At 40.7% G+C, this 21,161-nt stretch overlaps 1 protein-coding gene across 1 annotated transcript in view; it reads left to right on the plus strand.

The window, feature by feature from the left end:
• dpf1 (D4, zinc and double PHD fingers family 1) overlaps window positions 1-10,512 on the plus strand; it is a 40,682-nt gene extending 30,170 nt beyond the window's left edge. The window contains 4 exon segments of the mRNA XM_044201325.1: window positions 1,594-1,713; window positions 4,038-4,150; window positions 4,897-4,978; window positions 6,086-10,512. Of these exon segments, the coding sequence (XP_044057260.1) occupies window positions 1,594-1,713; window positions 4,038-4,150; window positions 4,897-4,978; window positions 6,086-6,156 (386 nt within the window). The 3' untranslated portion in view covers window positions 6,157-10,512.
• Window positions 10,513-21,161: the final 10,649 nt, after the last annotated feature.

Below are 21,161 nucleotides of genomic sequence, written 5' to 3' on the forward strand. Positions count from 1 at the left end.
GTACATTTGATTATTATTTCTATTGATGGTTGATCCCCAACTATAGCTGATACAGTAGTCTCTCCACCTTGTTATTCATCATTGCACCAAATATGAAAGTGCACAGGCCAGCAGTAAAGTCCTATGCAGTTACATTCTCACAGTATAGATGACAGCCTCTTGTTTATGGTTTTTGCTCAGCGCACTCCTGTTAAATTCTGCAGTAGCAGGTACAGCTTATCATTTCCCTCCCCTCCTATGTTCTCTGTCTGTCTGTCTGTGTGTCTCTCATCCTGATCAGAGAGGTTTTTTTTTAATTATTTTATTTTCTCGGGGGATTAAAGCCAGACCTTGTGGAGTAGAAACCCAATCTCTGTCACTCCTCCTTCCCTTCTCGCCCTCTTTTCCATCAAATTCACCCTCTACTCACCCCCTCCCCTTCCGGCCAAACAAGACTCCACCCTGAAATGGATGGATTAATGACCTCTCTCTGTCTCTCATGTAAACACACACACAGTGTCACCTTTCTGCAGTATGAATGGCTTTCTGTGCGTGCCTATATGTATGTGCTTGAGTGTGTACCTGTGTAATCCACTCTATTATATTCACTGGTGAGTCATTGTGAAGGACTTGTCCAGTGCATTACATCTTAGAGAAGAAAGCGCACATGCAAAATAGTCTGCAGTTGTTATGTGATTGCTTCCATTAAAATGATTATGCAATCAACAGCAGTAAGTCAGGCAGGAGGCAGACAGACCAACAGTCACACAGACAGACAGAAGGATGGGGGATTGGGGGGTGGAGGGGTGGGGTAGATGTGGAACACACACACACACACACACACACACACACACACACACACACACACACACACAGCAGTCAAGGGGAATTTCTCTCTTGTTAATAATCATTAACAAGCTTCACGTGGAGCACTTGCCTCGCCGTGCTCAGCATGACGGCAGGTCTGTCCCAGCAACCACCCTATTCACACACACTTACTCGTACTTCTCCCGTCTTTCTTCAGTTCCTCCTCTTCTTCCTCCTCCTCCACTCCTGTAAATCTTTACCAGACCGTTGGGGCTCCCAGCGGATGTTCCTCTCTGTGCCTCCCTGTCTCCTCCCTCCCGCTTCCTGGGTGAGCCGGGGTTTGGTGAGTCCCAGGCTCCAGCGCAGGCCTGCACTGGTGCTTGTTTTTACCAAAGCAAACAGATGGAAAAGGAGAGAGAGATAGACAGAGCGTGGAGCCCAGCTGGGATGGTGCGCGGTCTGGCAACAGGGACTGAGTTACAGATCTCCTTTCTTCTTCTTTGTTTTACACCTCAACATTTTATCTCAAATCACCCTCTGTCAGTAAAATACTCTGTCGACTATGTTTTCTCTTTCGCAGTAATGTTACACCTTGGTGAGGGTCGCTCCGTTGATCTGACTTTTACAGTCTTTCCCTCTCCACTGTCTAGAGATTGATACAGCTCCTTCACTCTAGGGCAACATTTCATAACACTGACTTACGAATTTACACTCTGTTCTTCAAACCCCTTTTCCAAGAGCCCAAGCAGGAGCAAACTGTAGTCCCACTTTTCCTTACCTGCTTCTCTTTTCTTTTTCTTCTTCCAGCCAAGAAAGCACCAGATGGCTCAGTGATCGCCAACGGCTATTGCGACTTCTGCCTCGGAGGCTCAAAGAAGACCGGCTGTCCTGAAGACCTTATCTCCTGTGCGGACTGTGGACGCTCAGGTAGGGCACCGCTGAAGGGGATGATTGGCAGGAGGAAGGCGGTCCTCTGTTGATGCACAATTTTGAAAAGTTTCATTTGTTGAGTATAGATTTCGTATTTACTATATAAATAAACGCAAGTTTCGATTCCTGTTACGCTTAAAATGGATGGACCATACCAGTGTTTTTTTGTTTTAGCCCATCTACTACAAATCATGTACAGTATACTTAACCTTATTAAAAGCCATTTGCTGTAATGTTTTTTTGTGGTATTTTCGCACCTTCCAGGCAGCAGTTAAATCCTAAAGGTTATTGGAGGGTCTCCAATAAAACTGCAAATACCAAAATATATACATACAGAAGTAGTTAAGTAACATTAATAATACTAACTCACTAACGTTAGCTAACAAGGTAGCATCACCTCACTCTACCTGTGACATTTAACACTTACCACTAGCAGAGTTATCTGTAAAGTTTGAATTGGCAATTGTTACTTTGGTGACTTATTGTCCTTAAAGGCCACCGTACATAAAATGAAATTCATGACTACTTTTTTGTAGGAGTTATAAGTGCAGGTTAATTGGAAAAGTCTGTGCTGCATTACCATTCAGCAGTAACAAAACTTGCAAAACAAAAAAGTACATGAACTTCACTGTGATGTACTGCCTTTTTTAAAGTTATTCTCTAAAAAATTGAGTACCTGTGTGGAAAGGAATAGAACTCCATTGGCTGCCTGAAAGGTAGAAAACACATTAAAACTTCTTAAACAATATGACATGCTTTGAAACAGTGGCTATAATGTAAAATGTACTAAAATCTTCTGTGCAAGAAGAATTTCTCATTCCTCAAACACACTTCTGTTGCTGCTTGAGAGTTGTAAGCGTGGCAAGAATTTAAATCCACTTTTTAAACCTTATTTTGAAAGCATCAACACCCAAGAAGAAAATGCTATTCTATATACAATATAATCAATTTCTCATGAATGATAACACTTTAAACATAGTTGGGAACAGGATTTTGTAAAGTTTTGTATAATTCCAAGAATATCAAATAGATTAGATAAATCACATGAAATACAATTTAAGATATTAAACAGATTGTATGTAGCTTCAAGTATATGCAATATATATGATGATACATGCTCTGCAGTATGCCAGAAGTGCAGAAACACACTTGTCATGTCTTGTTAAACTACTGTTTCCAAGGTCAGAATCCTGTCTGCTGCACACCTTTCAATCCTGGCTTGTTGTACAACAACCTACTTTACAATTGTGATATTATAAACCATTGTCTATTTCTTCTTTTGAAACCGTGTCCCATGTGCCACAAGGATCTTAGATGAGTTTGTGAGAGAATGGTCTCCCTTAGTATGTGTTTTGGTTGTAAATGGCCAACAGTAATTTTTATCAGAGTAGATTTCAAGTATGATTTTTTAAATATGGTTGTATGATTTTTTTCCCATTATAAGTCCCTTTGTTTTGGTATGGGATGTGTTTGTATATTCTGGTTATATGTATACATGCAGAGATTGCAGTGTATATGGTGCAGAATTTGTGTATTTATTACTTGATTGCATGTACTGTATATATATATTTTCCCCACATGTTTCTCTTCATCTGAAAAATAAAAACACAGAACTAAAAAGATGTACGTGATTTGTAGTGAATGGGCTACAGCATGCAAAACATTGGTATGGTCCTCTTCTTTATAACCACTCACAAAGAAGACAAATGAAGGTCAGGAAATGAGGATGACCTAACAATAATTCTATCATCATGATCATGTAACAGCAACTACCAGGGAAACCATAATAATAGGGTAAGAGGAGCAATATATTCTATTTTAAATGGCAGGGAAGTGGACTGAAGTGGAAATTAATTTTCCTGTTACACCTGCAAAATTGTTGTTTTGGAATTTGTTACCACTTTTGTTGAAATTCCAACATTTTTTGTCTCTCTCTAGATCAAATCAATCAGCTTATGGTAGATTTCTTTCTGAGATGATGTTACTTTACTTTTGCTAAATATTAAAATTTTTACCTAAATTCTACATTCTTAATGTAAATACAGGAAAAATGCTGTCTAAAAATTCTCTCAGCTATCTCAAGTAACATAATGTTCTGTAAAACACCATTTTTGAATTCCCCTTCAAATATAAATAAATCACCCGTATGAAGCAAACAAACTGATGGATAGATATAGTAGATGATGGATTACTGTCCTCAAAATACAGGAAGCGATGGTCAAAAACGTTGTGTGGGCGTGTGTGTGTGTGTGTGTGTGTGTGTGTGTGTGTGTGTGTGTGTGTGTGTGTGTGTGTGTGTGTGTGTGTGTGTGTGCACCCAGGCCACCCATCCTGTCTGCAGTTCACAGTGAACATGACGGCTGCGGTGAGGACTTATCGCTGGCAGTGCATCGAGTGCAAGTCCTGCAGTCTGTGTGGCACCTCTGAGAACGACGTAGGATCTCACTTTATACTACATGTTAACTCTAAACACATGTGGCTGCACACACACATACACACACACACACACACACACATAACATACTGTACATACCTGTAGTACATAATATTGGAAAAAAAATTATAACTTAGTGCTTGAATTTAGTCTTTTGTAATTTATTCTTTGAACAGTGAGATCCAGGAGCTTCACTGGCTTGCTTACAGACTTGAGTGTATGAAGGTTTCCCTCTGGCTGAAGGAAGGTTTCTAACCACTGGGTTATACTGTTTCTCAGTTAGTCTCACTGGGATGAAACAGATTTAAATTCTCATGAGAGAATTTTAAAGATGCATAAATGTCAACCTGGAATAAATGCAGTTTTTTTTAAATTCCTGAAGAGTAAGGAGGTATTTGTATTCACACAAAACTGTAGTGCTGATAATAAAGTCACAGTGCAGGTTATTATTGTTTATTGGCTTAAGAAAATAAAGAACTATTTCTATGAAGAGAAGTTGTTGATTCTCATTTTTTTTACTGCCCCCCAAAATAAAAGTCCACATTTGTAACAGTGTTTCAAATAGATAATTGGATTCTCAATTTAAAAATAACCAAGGGATATGTATATCACACCTCAACCTCTTGATTTATATTTGTACAAATTCATATCTTCAAGTACTGTACACATTAAAAGAATGCTCTTGCGTCCTCAGCTCAAATCTGTCCCCACATAATAACATATGTGAATATTCTCCTCTGTTCCAGGACCAGCTGTTGTTCTGTGATGATTGTGACAGAGGCTACCACATGTACTGTCTGAGCCCTCCCATGTCTGAACCACCAGAAGGTATGTATAACAATAAGAAGTAGACAAGCATTTTAACCAAGGGATGCTGCATACCTGGAGTTCTCAAAAGTGTTCATATCAAGCACTTCTGATTTCACACACTTGTATTTGGTCAGACTGCACAGCCCAAGGAAACTCATCTGCGAACAGTTTTGTTGCTTGTACAGAGTTACGTAACTGTCTGTACTGTAGGTGGAGAGACAATCACAGTGAAGGGAGTGAAAGCTGTGGTCAAAACCATCAGGCTATACCTGTGCTGACTTTTAGGTAGTGAAAAAATAACAAGAATTGAACCCATCAACCTCAGGACTCCTCATGAATCTGCATCTCTTTGTGGGAACATCTTAATCTAAATACACTATCGGCTGGAATGGTCCTGATATTGTTGGCTGTCATCACAGAAATGGAGCAGGTACATCTATTCAAATTAAACTGTCATTTGATTACTACACATAAGATGGCTGCCTTAGGATGTTTGATGGCGTTGTCATGGAAATGAGTAGTAGAAAAGATAATCTGTTTCCATGGCAAAAGTGTCACTTGGCTGAACATACAGTAGCAGTGCCACTTGTGTTCAACACTCACTAACAGTGTCATGCTCTGCCCACACATGAAACGCTTTTGATTTACAAGAAACATTTTTGAAATTCAGCAGTAGTCAGTTATTTTAGGTTTACTCTTAAGAAGAGACCTGACTGAGCTCTCCCATCGATGGTAAACATATATTTTTTATACATACTGTGCTGTGTTTCAGGCTCACAGAACACCTTTAGGTGTAATACAGCAGGGTCTACATACACATTGAAGTATAAAGGTTGAGAGTTGCATTTTAACATCCATCTCAAGTTGATGTTTAATTAATGTCACAAATCCCATGCTCAAATCCAAACCAAACTAGTTGTCAAATCCCCTACATCTGCAAACCACAGGCACAGCGTGGTGTTTTAACATGGAGCTTTAATTTACAGTATTACTTAACGCTCTGTCTAAAATGAGGGATTAATCCACAAGGCTTTACAATAGCAGTGATTGAACTTTCGATCTGTGATGTTCTGTGTGTGTGTGTGTGTGTGTGTGTGTGTGTGTGTGTGTGTGTGTGTTGTACAGGGAGCTGGAGCTGTCATCTGTGTCTGAGACAACTGAAAGAGAAGGCCTCAGCCTACATCACCCTCACTTAATCTGTGGAGCTGCGCCTCATGCTCTCGGCCCTTCATCCTCTCCCACACCACCTCTCCATCACCCCTCTCTGTGCCTCAGCTTCCCCCCTCCTCCTCTGATCCTCTCGCCGCCACTTCCGCTACAATCCGTCCCAGTGACCTTTGACACGACTGAGCACACGGCACCGACAGCGCCGCACCCATTCTTGAACGTCTGTCCAGCAGCAAGCTAACCTCCGTTTTTTTGTGTCACTCACATTCCTTGATGTGCTTGACTTGAACACCCCCCATTCCTGCTCTGTCTCAACAGAGGAATTCATCAGCTGGCAATAAGTTTGCTAGCGAGACACACACTCCAGCCTGCCAAGGGCACTTCAGACGCATACTACTCCACAGGAGCCCTCTTAAGGGCCCTTGGAAGAGCCCTAATGATCTTCAGCTGCAACTCAGTCAAGTAGTGAGTGAGAATTAATAAGATGGATAGGTGGTAGGCCGAGGACAGGGCATGGAAGACCCTGGATAACCATGGAGCAGTATGTTTCAGTGTTAGCCAACTGTGAAATATACACCTAACCAAAATTTCATTTACTCCCTCTGTCCTTTACCGTGTACAGCAGAGCTGAGACGTTGAACTCTGCTCTGCTATTTGTCTGCAGGGCTCGCTGCCCTGTGCAGTTTCAAAGGGGATTGAACTGTACAGAATTCAGACTGATTCTCTATCTACACACTCTTGAAAACTCCCCTCACTGGCAAACAATGAGCATCAGGTCAGGAACTCAGACCATCTTTGACCTCACCGTGTCCTCTCTCCTTGCATGTGGTTTCCACAAATTAATGATGCATTTTGGGATTGACACTGAAGGTTTTAGGGTTTGGATGTGATCCTCGGATGAGAGGAGAGATGGATTTTTCTCTAATCAGCTATCTCTGATCAAACAATGTATTTAAAAATGACAATTTAGGCTTAGCATCTCTCACAAATCCTTTACCTGACCTTTATCCGCCCTTCCCTTCTATGAAACAATGACTGTGAAGCCAGTGTGAGACTGAAACACTCCTGGTGCTTGGTGTGTATTATCTGTGTGTTAAGAATGTAGGATTGATGTGTGGACAATGCAGATCTTTGTCTGGCCATGCAGAGGCCTAAAAACTTCTTTTTTATGATTCCTTTTTTATTTTTTTTTCATTTGCATGTTGTTATTTTGAATTGTTTTTAAAGACTTTTGATTGAAATTGAAAAGAAAGCACACTTAATTCGCAATAATGTGTTTGTTATATGAACTATTTTGGCCAATCTGGGTGTGTTTTAAACTCTGTGTGTGCCTGTGTGTCTGTTTGTGTGAGTTTATATGAGCACTACAGTAATTGTAGCTAGCTCCATGCTAGGTGGTATCTGTGAGAGGATTTAAGTAGCACGAAGGTAATGTGAATGTAAAGAAAGTCAACGTTTTCCTCTTTAGGCATTCTGACAGAGGTGGGACAAACTCATTGTTTTGCAAGTCACATATCTCAAGTCCTGGCACTGAAGTCTTAAGTCAAGGCCAACAAGTGTTAAAGACATAGTTTGACATTTTGGGAAATAGATACAAAAATTAAAGTGTAAAAAAGACAAGTTATGGTTTTACAGGGGTTATGCCAGACTATTTCTTGGCAGTAACTACAGGAAGTCACTGTGCCCAGAAAGAAATAGTCACGATCTTCTCACCACATTTAATGCCATTTAAATCATTAACTGCATAGTGACATCTCCATTATATTTATTCCTAAGCATGATACTTTTTATGTGAGTGTCTGTGTTTTCCCCTTTCTTCTCTCACAACTTTCTGATTTTACTACACAACATGTAGGAGAACAACTCTTGGATATATATCACCACAACACATTGACTGTGTTGAGGGTAATTGATTTTATGTTTTGTAGAGACGCTAAGATCTTTGTTAATAGTTTAAAGCGATACTCCACCCAACATTTGTCCCTTTAGGATCAAACACTCAACACGTTTCACCTTGAACTGTGGCTTTTAAAAGACATTAAACCACTCGTGTAACTTAATCCACTACTTCACTTTATATTTAGATCTAAACACTCATAGTATCACCAAAATATGGCTAAGTGCACTACTTCTGTTTGACACTCGTTAACATGTGCACACTCAAGAAACATACTGAAGCATTAGCTTTAATCAAATAATTATTTATCTTTGGGCTTGGTGAGGGTACCAAAAAGCTAAAGTAGAAGAGAAGTCAAGTTACATTAGCTTGCTAGCTTGGCAGCTCTGTTTCTTGGCAAGTGAAACAAGTTGTTTTTGTCACCTTTGTGTCCTGCAAAACATGAGGCCACCTGTTTCGTGAGAGTGAAACATTGGTAAGAGAAGTTGTTAAAAAAATTCTGCTATCTGCCAGTCTACTCTGCACGTTAGAAGCCACTATAATAAATCAGTACTTGAAGACCAAGCGGAAACGTTAAGGCTCTTAATGGGATTAATCTAGCCAGCCAGCATGTGTTTTTGTGAGCTTGAGAAAAATCTTTTTTCTTTTAACCCAAAGGCCCATTATGTTATCCTCAACCAGTATAACTGGACTTCTCAAGGCAACTTTAATGGGCACATTACAAGACAGCTAAAGTGCAAGTGCTTATTTAGGAGGATGTTTGTTAGTATAGAGAAGGCATCCATCCAGTGATCTTGAGCTTTAAGCTTGGAGACAATAGCTGTAAATATGGGATTGAATTAAGGGCAACAATTTGCCATTTCATACAGTATTTCATATTCTTGTGTACATAACAAAGTATGAAACAGGTCAAATTCATTTGGTTTTGGTTTGAATGAACATCTCATTTTAATGCTGCATCATGTCTCTAAAAGGAAACTCACAAGATCAGATGGCTTGTGAGAACGTACCTGAACTGTAATTGTGTTTGCCATCTTATACAGAAAGACATTAGGTGCAAATACTGTGCTACCCCTCAAGTCAATGTAACTCCACTGATGCATGAATGACACCTGAAACGTTTCTGATTTCATATTTTGATATCGTCAGTATTGTTTTTTTAAATAATGATGAGAAATAACCTTTAACTTATGTTGATTTCCTGTTTGTTTCCTTGTTTAGTTTTGTAATCTGTGTCTTTTCACATTTTGCACAGCGTGGCTGCATTTGCTCTCCAAGTGCGTTTATGCCTCTGTGTGTGTGTGTGTGTGTGTGTGGTTCTGAATGTGTGTGTTTAACCACTTATGATTACTGGAAGGTCAGAGAAAAGCAAACCGAACCAAAAGAGTGAATTCTAATTATTCTACAGACATTTTCTTCTCAGTGGAACCACTTGCATGGCACAGCACTGCAAGTGTCGAGTACATATTACAACAAAAGTGTACTTGAGTGTACACATTTCACACAAGGCACTTGGATAAGGATAAATTCTGTTTCACTCTACAGTGTTAAGTCAGTGTTATATTTGCCAACAAAACCAGTAGTATCCAATCAAATGTTTTTTTAATTTCCATTAACCAATCAGAGCTAACATCTAGATTTGAAGAGTGTTTGGGTGGAAATAGTTTGATGATGAAATGGGTATTGATGATGATCGTTAGATTAAATATATTGGAAATGTTTGTGTGGTGGATGGACGATGATGATGATGTCGATGGTGACTGAAAAGCCTTTGTAATGGGAGCTTTCCTGGCACTTAGTAAGAGAAGCATGGTGGAGTCAAACAAATTTTGATTGTACTATCTGGGGAGGGTTGGGGTTTTGGAAGGGTGTCAGTGTGATTATTTAATGAAACTTGAGCCTTCCCTTTGTACAAATGGACAAACCAAGGTGGTGGTGATAATGGGGTGGTGGGGTCAAACAAGTTGATGCCATTACCCCCATCTAACCCCATTTTAGGCTGTTGGGGCGGCTTAGTCAGAGGGTTGCGACTGGGCCACTCCAGGCCTCTCTTGTAAATTGTCGTTCTGTGATCTTGCTTGCACTTTTTTTTTTTCATTTCCCAAAAATAAGAAACTAATTGTAAGTATGTATGTGTGTGAGTGCGGGTGCACTTTTTATTTTTAATCTTTACATTTTTTCAACGTAATTGTCTGTTGTAAACAACACTGGATAAAGATGAGTTTTTAATTTGTATTTTTTACCTTGAGAGGAAGATGAAATCTTCTTCTTGGACATTTTTAACCCCGCTCCTCGCCCTTTCCTCGCTCTCTCTCTCTTTCTCTGTCTGGAACCTGGGAGTGCTTTGAAATGTGGACTGTGACCGCATTGCTGTCATCACTGCAGTCAGTCATTCTCTGTGAATTCATCCGACTTTCTCAATTTACCCAGTTTTTTCTCTCTTCCCTCGACTCTTTTTTTCCATTAAAAAGATGAGATTGAAAAATGACCTCTACCTTCGTGTTGTCATTGTGTGTGTGTGTGTGTGTGTGTGTATGTGAGTGTGTGTGTTGTTGTGCGTGTGCATTTGTTTGTTCTAGTTCCTGCGGTATAAATCACTGAATATTTGTGTGTTTTTGGACAGTATTCAGTCTGTCTGTCTGCTCGTTGTCTGCTTGTCTGTTGTTGCCAACTATTAGTCAGTTTAATAATTTTTTTATCAGGTAGGGAGGACTTTTTAGCCCACACAATTCTTCCCTCACATGCAGTTATACTTGTGGGCTTCACTATGCAGATAGCAATCTATCAAAGCAGTATGTTCAAAGTCAGCAATTAAACCCTGAATAACAAATTATCATTTCCAATTTAAATACACTTTGTTTCTAAAACACATTCACCAGAACCCCTCTCTTGTCTTTTTTGCAGCGCACTCCAAAAATATTCTAACCTTTTCATGTGTTTGAAAACGGAACAAATTGGCTATGAATTGACAAAAGATTAAGGGACAGCATTGTTTTGCTTCTGTAGCTGGCCTGAAAAACTGGGAATCGGGGACAAAAGAGCCCCATTGTCCGCAATTGTTTTCGAACAACACTGCAGAAGAGAATACACTTTGCTATTCAGGGCAGGTACAGTTTTTCTATTTGTGATGTATTCCTGGAGATGAGGCATTCATCATAGCTGCTGTGTTGGCCAGACCTGGCTGAGCAACAGCAGCAGGGTGAAGTCAAGCTGATCAACAATTCCATTTTTCCCCTTACCTGCTTCCTTCCAGAAGCCAGAAAACCAAAAACCAGTGCACACTTGGTTCCTTGGGGGAATATAGGTATTTTTAACAATATGCTGTGAAAAAACTCCTCCATCCATCCTTTGGCAGAGCTCCAACCTTATCCAAAATCCTGCACAGCACCCCCAACCCCCGCCATCCTGTGCATACAGAAACCCACACACAAATGCCCGTGTGCCACACACACTCAGACATGTGTGCACACAAACATGCACTTTCACAAACACATACTGTACAGAATGCACATGCACACACAGCCTAGAGCCCCCATCTTCTTATGGGCTTCATTACTCTGACCCCAGTCTCCCTTTCATATCTCTGAGGATGATGCAGTGTGTGTGTATGTGTGTGTGTGTGTGTTTTCCACTCAGTCCCCAATAGAATATGTGTATGTATATGTATTTAGGCCCAGAGTAAGCACAAGTGTGTTTATATGTGTGTTTGTGTGTATGTGCAAGGATGTGTATACTGTATGTCAATGTGTGAATACTGTACTATGTGTATGTAGTGTGTGTGTGTGTGTGTGTGTGTGTGTGTGTGTGTGTGTGTGTGTGTGTGTGTGTGTGTGCATGTGTGCATGTGTGTGTATGAGTTCCCAGCCAATTACCACATCTCCCAGACAGACTGAGACTGCCTAGGCCCTGCCAGCCAATCAGAGAGGGGCTGCGCACTGCCAGGCCGGAGGTGGTTGCTATGGTAACCAGGAGGCCTGTTTGCATGGTGGCTGATGGAAGAGTGATGGATTACAGTAATAGGATGGAGGGAGGGAAGGAGGGAGGAAGATAGGGAAGGGGGGAGGAAGAAAGAAGGAGGGAGGTATCGGAAGTGGTGAGGATGAGAGGAAGAGAAAGGCAGAGGGAGAGAGAAAGAGAGAAAATAGGGGGAGGAGGGAAGGGAGGGACAAGAGGAGGTTAAGAGGAGGAGGGAGGGAGACAGACTCATACATAAAGATATTGGAAATGTATGAATGCATCTGAAATGAAGCGACTTAAAAAGATGAAAAAAAAAGAATGAGAGAAAATGTATAAGGGAGAGTGGGGGAGGAGTGGAGGGGGAGAAGATATTGGGAAATGGGGTTGGGATGGAGGGGTGGGGGGCAGGCTCCGTAGTGTGTGATTGAATTCCTATCTTTCCCAATTCTGTCTGGGCTGAGATGTGTGTCTGGCCATCTGTCCTTGGAACAGACAGAGAGGTAAGGGTGTGGAAAGGTGCAATCTCACCTTTTTGCCTCCTCGGCAGCACTGCAGTCAGACTGTACAAGAACTACTTTAGTGTTTCCACTCCAATCTGCTCCAACTGAAACTATAATATGAAGATAATACGATAAGAAAATGCACTTAAATAAGTCATTTGGATTCTTAAAACTGTTCATGTTTTGCCAAAAGCCACCTGATAAATTTTGCTGTGTTGGTGAAAATCTTGATGTGAAAACCAAGGGCCTTTTCACCCACTCTTGATCCAACTGATTATTAACCCTTGTGCTTTGTTGACATTGGCTTTACTTCTTCCTTGTTTAGGGTCCCACAGACCCCATTGCTATATGTGTAAAAATAATAATAATGGAAAAATCTGACAACTGTTATAAAACTCCCATAACAGAAATCTAAATATACTTCCTGTAGTTAGGATTTGACGGTAGTAGTGCATAAAAAGTACTGTAAACAAAAAACACAGATATAGAGCACTATGAAAATCCATTGTATTTAACCAGGTTTTACAGCCAGAGTCTCTGAGACCCCAAACAGGAGTAATGCATTATTTTCTGTAGCAGACCTCTGAAACATGTCATCAGTTCAAAATCATGTCCATGAACAATTCTCATAAAATTAGGAAGTATCAAGGAAATTGTAGAAAAGGTTTCAGTCGTAGTCATCTGGACACTGTTTTCAGAATCAAGACGTTTCGGCTCCCATCCGGAAGTCATTCTCAATTGTGAAAAAATTGGACATTTTTTTTGTCCAATTTGTCCAATTTTTTCACAATTGAGAATGACTTCCGGATGGGAGCCGAAACGTCTTGATTCTGAAAACAGTGTCCAGATGACTACGACTGAAACCTTTTCTACGATAGAACACTCCTGGATGAATGAGGGACTATACCATCTTATCAAGGAAATTAAACAATATTAAGTATGTTTTTTGAGCTGTAACCTGAACATTAGGGTTAATGTAAATAGCAAATGAAACTTAAATGCTTTTGTCCACGTTCAGCGGCGAATTAAAATGCTGACTACTTAACATAATCGCCCAATAACAAAGGCAATTAACAATCAAATTGGTGAATTAACAGTCCAACTAGCTAATCAATCAAGTGACCAGGATCAATGTAAATCAAAGCATGTGGTTTCCTGGACCAAAACAGGCTTGTCTTGAAAGGTGAGTTAAGAAAATTGCTCAGGAGTTCCATTACACAATCTTTAAACAGTTATTTTTGCTTCTTGATCTATAGTCTTTCACACATCCAGTTATCCTGTTGAACCACGCTGACTTCCCTCTCATTGACAGACAGCGACTGAGGATGCTTTTGAGTCAAGGATTAGACTTAATCTGTGTCTGGGGAACCCAGCTCCCTGTGATCTTTTTAAGTGAGAAAGCACTATTCATGTCAATTAAAGATGCAGTCCACACAAATTAACTTCTGGGCCAAATCAAAAACATAAAAAACGTAACTAAAATCCATCATAGTGGCGGTTCAATATGTTCTCTTGTCATTCAGATTATCACCTTTAATGAGTATCTGCCACAATCCTGACTTTGAAGGTGTTTTATGGCTTTGAAGCCATCTGCAGAGACAAAACTGTAATTGACTTGTTTTGAGTGTTGATAATTCAACCTATTAATGCTTGGATCATCAGTTTGCAGAATGAGTATTTTGCAGGTAAATGAACACTTGAATAATCTGCAATGCAATAGTGTTCAAAAGAAGGAACAGACTTCAAAGGCGAACTTGAAATCATAATTCAACACTGCAACCTAGAGGCAGAATTTAGCAACAACATCTGTCTTTTAGACAATAGAAATGAAGTAATACCTATTTTACCTGTGCAACATCGGCTGAATGAAATGAATTTAAATGACAAGAAAAAGCAAATAAATGAAGAAATGTATAAACGCACATTGGAATTGCAGGACAAAAGATTATGCTATACATGAATAAAAAATGCAATGCTCATTGCTTCCTGTAATTCTATATGTGGTTGATTAATTTAATTCAAACTTCAATCAAACAGAGTCTTATAAATCAAATGCTTTGAGTTCTGTGCCATTTTTTAATAATTATCTAAGTCCTTAGTTTGGCTGCCTTTTCTTCCCTCTCTGGATGTTTACACTATTTACATCTGAAATTACATAGACAGCCAAATAGTATGGGTCATTAATTGCTATGTTAATTTATTTCCTTTAATAATAAAGCAATTACCCTAAGCAAACACAGTTACAACATTGTGTACTGCTGTTTACTGTCTTGCAGTCATGTACTGTGAGATTTACAGTGTTTGGTTAATGTGAAAAATGAACGTCAGCAAAGTAATGGGAAAATACAAGGCTGATCAAATCTCACTCTCTTTATCTTATCTCTAATGCTCTCTGTGTTTTCTCTGGCCTCCACCAGCCTCTGTGGCTTTATTCCAGTTCAATATTATTCAACCTTCAGTGGGCCACTTTTTTGACAACAGCAGTAATCACTTTTCATATTAGGACATTCTTTTAAGCGACACGGTAGCATGATGAGTTGATCAACAGCTGTTCTTTATACTACAAGTGTTGCTGGAGTTTTGACCTCTTTAACCGTAAAGTCCCCAAACACAAAACTAAACCTAATAGTGAGGCTGAACCAATTTTGTTTCCCAGTTTGCTTCTGAAAGGATTAAAAACATTCAAAAGCATTGATACTTTGTTTTGTTACGTTTATTTGTTGAATCACTGTCGACTGTCATAGGATTGAGGGTTTATGCTACAATGTTTTCACATTTATACTTCCACACCATATTTATGTGAGTGTACAAAGAAAAATCGAGATTAATATTCAGGAGAGAAATGTTGGGGGCAAGTTGGTACATTCTGAATATGTCCCAACAAAACAGAAATCTTCACAATCAGTTACACACAATGTAACAACACAACTTGGTTCAGCTGTCCACATATAAGTGAGAGGAGTGTTTTCATGTGACACAAAAGGTGTCATTTATCTGTTAACATGTCAGTGTGGAAAAGGATAGGTAAAACATCAAGAGAATCAGTTGTGGAGGAAGTATTTAGATCCTTTACTTAGCGTAAAAGTACTAATCCGTTATAAGTAAAAGTCCTGCATAGAAAAAGTTACTTCAGTAAAAGTATCAAAAGTAAAAGAATGGCCCCTATTATAAATTATATCATTAGATTTGTATTGCTTATTCACATTTAATAACTTGTAAGCAGCTTTTTACCGATTGGTTGTTCCAACCATTTTATATAGGGCTGCAACTAATGATTATTTTTATAATGATTTATGATTGTTTTCTCAATTAATCAATTGATTGTTAGGTTTGTAAAAATTCAGAAAATAGTGAGAAATGCTGTCACAATTACACCAGAGTGCAAAGTGACACCTTCACAACACCTGTTTGTCGTAATGTACGAGTCAGAACCCACAAATGCAGAACACAAGGAGTGTGTTGAAAAGTCAGTATTTATTCATAGTAAGTGCAAGAATATAGTTTTTTCTTGATGGAGGGGGAAAACAGAGCCGTCCACTGCGCCTCATGATGACGCTGACCAGCTGGGAGACTGCTAGTAAACTGGCCAAGCCAGGAGACCGCTGGTTCGCTACCAGAGCTGGCAGTCCACTGGTTAGCTAGCAGAGCAGGAAGTTCACTGGTTGACCGGCAGAGCAGGGGAACCGCTGCTATCTGGTAGTGCAGAGATACCGCTGGTTAGCTAGCAGAGCAGTCCACTGGATAGCCGGCAGAGCAGAGAGACCATTGGTAGCTGGCAGGGCAGGAACAAGACGGGTGAACAGGTTAGCAGAAATCGTGGCTGTGATCACTGGCGAGAGGGATGTCTGCGGCAAATGATTCCATGGTATTACCAAACACGAGATTACAAGACAGAGCTACTATAGTACTTGACTGTGTGGAGCAAGGGGCCTTTACGTAAGCTCGTACAGGTATACAGAGACGATCTGGCACTGGAGATGAGGAGCTGTGGAGACTGATGATAATTGATGAGAGGTGCGCCAGTGATCAGCAGCAGGTGGGAGCCCGGGAAGCTGGAGCACATACAAGACACACAGGGAGAGGGAAACTGCAGGAACAACACGGCAGGGTGGCTAACCATGACAGTACCCCCCCCCCACCTTAACGGTAGCCTCCTGGCGACCTTCCGGGATTGTCAAAAGTCCCTTACCAATCATGGGTCGAGGATGTGAGAGCGTGGAACCCAGGAACGCTCCCCCAGGCTGTAACCCTCCCAATCCATCAGGTATTGAAAGTCCCATCCCCGGCGGCGCACATCTAGTAGCCAGTACAGTGTAGGCGGGTTGGTCGTCAATGACCCGGGTAGGTGGAGGGAAGTCCGACGGAGGGCACAGAGTGCTGGAAGAAACTGGCTTTAACTGACGGGTGGACTCTCATGGAGGTGGGCAGTTTAAGCTTCACTGCTAAGGGATTGATGATGCGTTCACTGGTAAAGGCACCAATGTAGCGTGGGGACAGTTTCTCCGACTCTGTGCGTAATGGTATGATTTTAGAAGATGACGAAACTTTCTGACCTGGTGAGTATTGCAGTGCTGGAATCCTGTGTTGGTCCGCGATTTGGCGGTTATTTTTCGATGATCGGAGTAACGCTGCCCTGGTCTCCATATCTTGTGGCAGTGGCGGAGGTGATGTTGCACCGAGGGGACTGCTAACTGCTGTTCCTGGGCTGGGAAGAGCGGGGGCTGATACCCTAAGGAAGATTCGAAGGGAGAGAGACCAGAAGCAGTACAGGTAAGGGAATTGTGTGCATACTCAACCCAGGGAAGTGAGAGCTTCAGGAGGATGGGTTGGTGGCCGCCACACAGCGTAAGGCAGCTACCAGATCCTGATTGGCCCTTTCCGTCTGGCCGTTGGATTGGGGATGGAATCCGGACGAGAGACTGACGGTGGCTCCCAGGGCTAGACAGAAAGCTTTCCATACCTGAGAGATGAATTGCGGGCCTCTGTCTGATACGATGTCTAGAGTACCAGGATATCTGCGGTTTCTCGAGCAGAAGGGAGTTGGGGGAGTGCGATGAAATGCACAGCTTTTGAGAACCAGTCCACGATGGTGAGGATGGTTGTCTTGCCCTGAGAGGGAGGTAACCCGGTCACAAAATCTACAGCAATGTGGGACCATGGACAACTGGGAACCAGGAGGGGTTGAAGTAATCCCGCCGGTGGCCAATGGGAGGTCTTGCTGCGAGCACAGACTGTACATGCGGCCACAAATGCCCGGGTATCCGCTTCCATGGTAGACCACCAGAAGTGGCGTTTCATCAAGGAGAGCGTGCGAGACACGCCTGAATGGCATGCGAATCGGGAGTTATGGGACCATTGGAGCACCTGGGAGCGAGCAGAATCAGGAACAAACAGACGATTAGGGGGCCCATCGCCCGGGTCCGTTTGGTCCCGCTGTGCCTCCCGGACCACCGATTCGATCTCCCATGTCAGGGCGGCCACCACGCATGTTGACGGGAGAATCGTGTCAGGTTCAGGGTCATGGTCCAGGAGGTGGTCCTGGCGGGATAAGGCGTCGGGCTTGATATTCTTGGAACCCGGACGATAGGTGAGGGTAAAGTTGAAGCGCCCGAAGAACAGAGCCTAGCGTGTTTGGCGGGGGGAGTCTTTTAGCAGTCTGAATATACTCCAGGTTTTTGTGGTACGTCCACACAATGAACGGCTGTTCGGCTCCCTCCAGCCAGTGTTGCCATTCTTCTAACACCAGCTTTACGGCCAACAGTTCCCGGTTCCCAACGTCGTAGTTCTGCTCGGCTGGGTTGAGGCGTCGGGAGAAAAAGGCGCAGGGATGGAGCCAAGTATTGGGAGAGAACCGCCCCTACTCCTACATCTGACGCATCCACCTCCACAGTGAATTGTTTTCTGGCGTCCGGTTGGATGAGGATGAGTGCTGACGTGAAGAGGGTCTTGAGCTTGGTCAAGCCTGAGTCTGCTTCGGGGTTCCAGGAATAGGGGATATTGGAAGAGTCTGATAAGGGGGGCGGCCAGACACACAGGGAGAGGGAAACTGCACTGGAAACTGCAGGAACAACACGGCAGGGTGGCTAACCATGACAGTTTTGTTCAACAAACACCTCAAAATTCTTAAAAATATATTTCAATAATTAAAAGGAAAAGCAGTAAATCCTCATTTGGGAAGCTGGAAACATGAAATGTTTTTACATGAAAAATTAATTAAACGATTCTCAATTAAGTTGCTAATTAATTTTCTGTCACTAACTTCTGACTGAGATTCAAATCTTAATCTGTGAAGTAACTATAAATAAATGTAGTGGAGTAAAAAGCACAATATTTCACTCTGAGATGTAGTGGAGTAGAAGTAGAAAATGGCATGAAACAAAAATACTCAAGTAAAGTACCTCAAATTTTTACTTGAGTAGTTGTACTTAGTTACATTCCACCACTGAAGAGAACTCAAACACAGAATAGCAAAAAACAAAAGTAGTATACGGTAGATGCAGCCAGAGAACAATAGGCCTGATTACTGATCACTGGGCCATTTTGAAACTATTAGGTCAGTTTCAGGTGAAACTAGCTATTAACAGATTCTCAGGCAGATTCCCTCCTGAGGGCAGGGCTTATGCAACTCAGATTATCTTAAATTTCCAGTTCCCGTCCAATTTTTTCACAATTAAGAATGACTTCCGGATGGGAGCCGAAACGTCTTGATTCTGAAAACAGTCTCCAGATGACTACGACTGAAACCTTTTCTACGATATACGGTGTAAAAAAGATCTATGCAGTTGCTGCACATTTCATTGAAAAAATGAATCATCGTCTCTTCTCTTAAATATGTATATATTGAAATGGTATCTCTGTCAATGAAAGGGTTTGATTTATAGAAGTTTCTCCTTAATAGGGAGGCATTCTCAAGTTCTAATTTGGGAACTTTAACCCAGAGAGGGTTAAATGAAGAACTACACTTGAAGATGTTTTTGCCCAGCAGAGCATTTTTGTTTTCAAAGAAGAGAACGTTTTGGGGAACAGTAGGAAATTTAGTTGAAGGATGGATGTGTTAAGGTCAATTGGACTGACTTTGAAATTAGTAGTGTTTTCCATGAATATAAGGGATTTAAGTATTCTGTGTTTTGAAAAATAAGGTTGAAATTGCTGCTTTGTATAAAAAGATTGAGACCTTTTGATTAATTGATGACTTAAGATGAAAGATTGTATATGATGAAGAATATTTTGAAGTTTGTTGTTACATTGTATTTTTTGTATTTATGGTAATTAATATTTCTCTTTCTATATTTCTGTGTCTACTTGGAGCAAATATTGCGTTTTGTGAAACCAAATAAAAAAAGATGATGGTGAATTTGTTTTGCATACTCGGCATCTATGGTGATCCATAAGTCACAAGTGATCGATGGACTGTATATAAAGAAAAAGAAAACAACCTCAGACACCACCCTGATGAAGGCATGATGGCCAAAAACAATTGTGCAGGATGCAGATCTCATTAGAAGAAGTTAAACATAGAAATTCCTCCTGGAGTTCTCACATTTAGAGTAGTTTTGTCACTTTTAAGCAAATGTCAGTTAGAGAGCTAGGAGGAGACCACATGTGAGATTCACATATAGCCTGTGCTGTGACGTGGGAAAAACCACACATGAACAGATATCTTCATGTTACCTAACAGCTGGCTGTAGGAGATTGTGAGTGAATCTACCAAATGCACATGTTGTAAATATTCAAGGAGGTGATCTTGATATTAAATAACAGGAATGAACATCAGTGTTTTTGTGGTATTAGAACTCATTACAGTAACGGAGTCAATGGAGTGACTAGTCAAATGCACTGAAACATCCATTTAGCTTAAATGTATCATCTCACCGTCACCACAAAGCTGTACCTTCCTGACTGACTAACAGTAACTGTGTAAAATGATCTTGTATCCAAGGAATTAGACTTTAGCTAAAAATAGACAGGTGTGCTTGATTTCATACAGTATTAGGCAGGAAATTATTTGCACAGTGGTGGAAGAAGTACTCAGATATTTAATTTGAGTAAAAGTAGCAATACCACAAGTACAAGTAAAAGTCATTCATTAAAAAGTATAAGCATCAAAATATACTTAGAATACCAAAAACGTAAAAGTGCTCATTTCCCAGAATGGCCCCTTTCAGAATAATGTATATTATTGGATTTTAATTATCAATACATTAATGTGTACATTAATGTTGCAGCTTGTAGGCTAATTTGAATTACTTTATATACTGCTGGGTAGCTTGTGAATTCCTCCAGGGATCAATAAAGTCATCAATAATCCTATTGTGACCTATAATAATACATTTTGTCAATAATGTATTTGTTGATTATATTTTGTGTTATTAATGTGAAACTGAGTAAAGAGTATAAAGTGGCAGAAAATGAAAATAAAGAAAAGTACAGTATTTGGATGACATGAAATATTGCCATAGTGATAACACAAAAATGTCCTTTTCATATACAGGATGTTATCTGACATCTCTCACAAATTCCACTGGGACTCATAGTCATTAGTAGTGCTAATATTGGCATTGTCTTTATCATTGTTCCGTGTTTTACACACTCACTCTTGGTCATCCACATCCACACCTTATGTGAGTCAAATTCTGGTTCATCCCACATAAATATCACATGTTACCAGAAGTTCAGATCA

Source organism: Siniperca chuatsi, linkage group LG7, assembly GCF_020085105.1.
Source record: "Siniperca chuatsi isolate FFG_IHB_CAS linkage group LG7, ASM2008510v1, whole genome shotgun sequence".
Lineage (NCBI taxonomy): Eukaryota > Metazoa > Chordata > Actinopteri > Centrarchiformes > Sinipercidae > Siniperca > Siniperca chuatsi.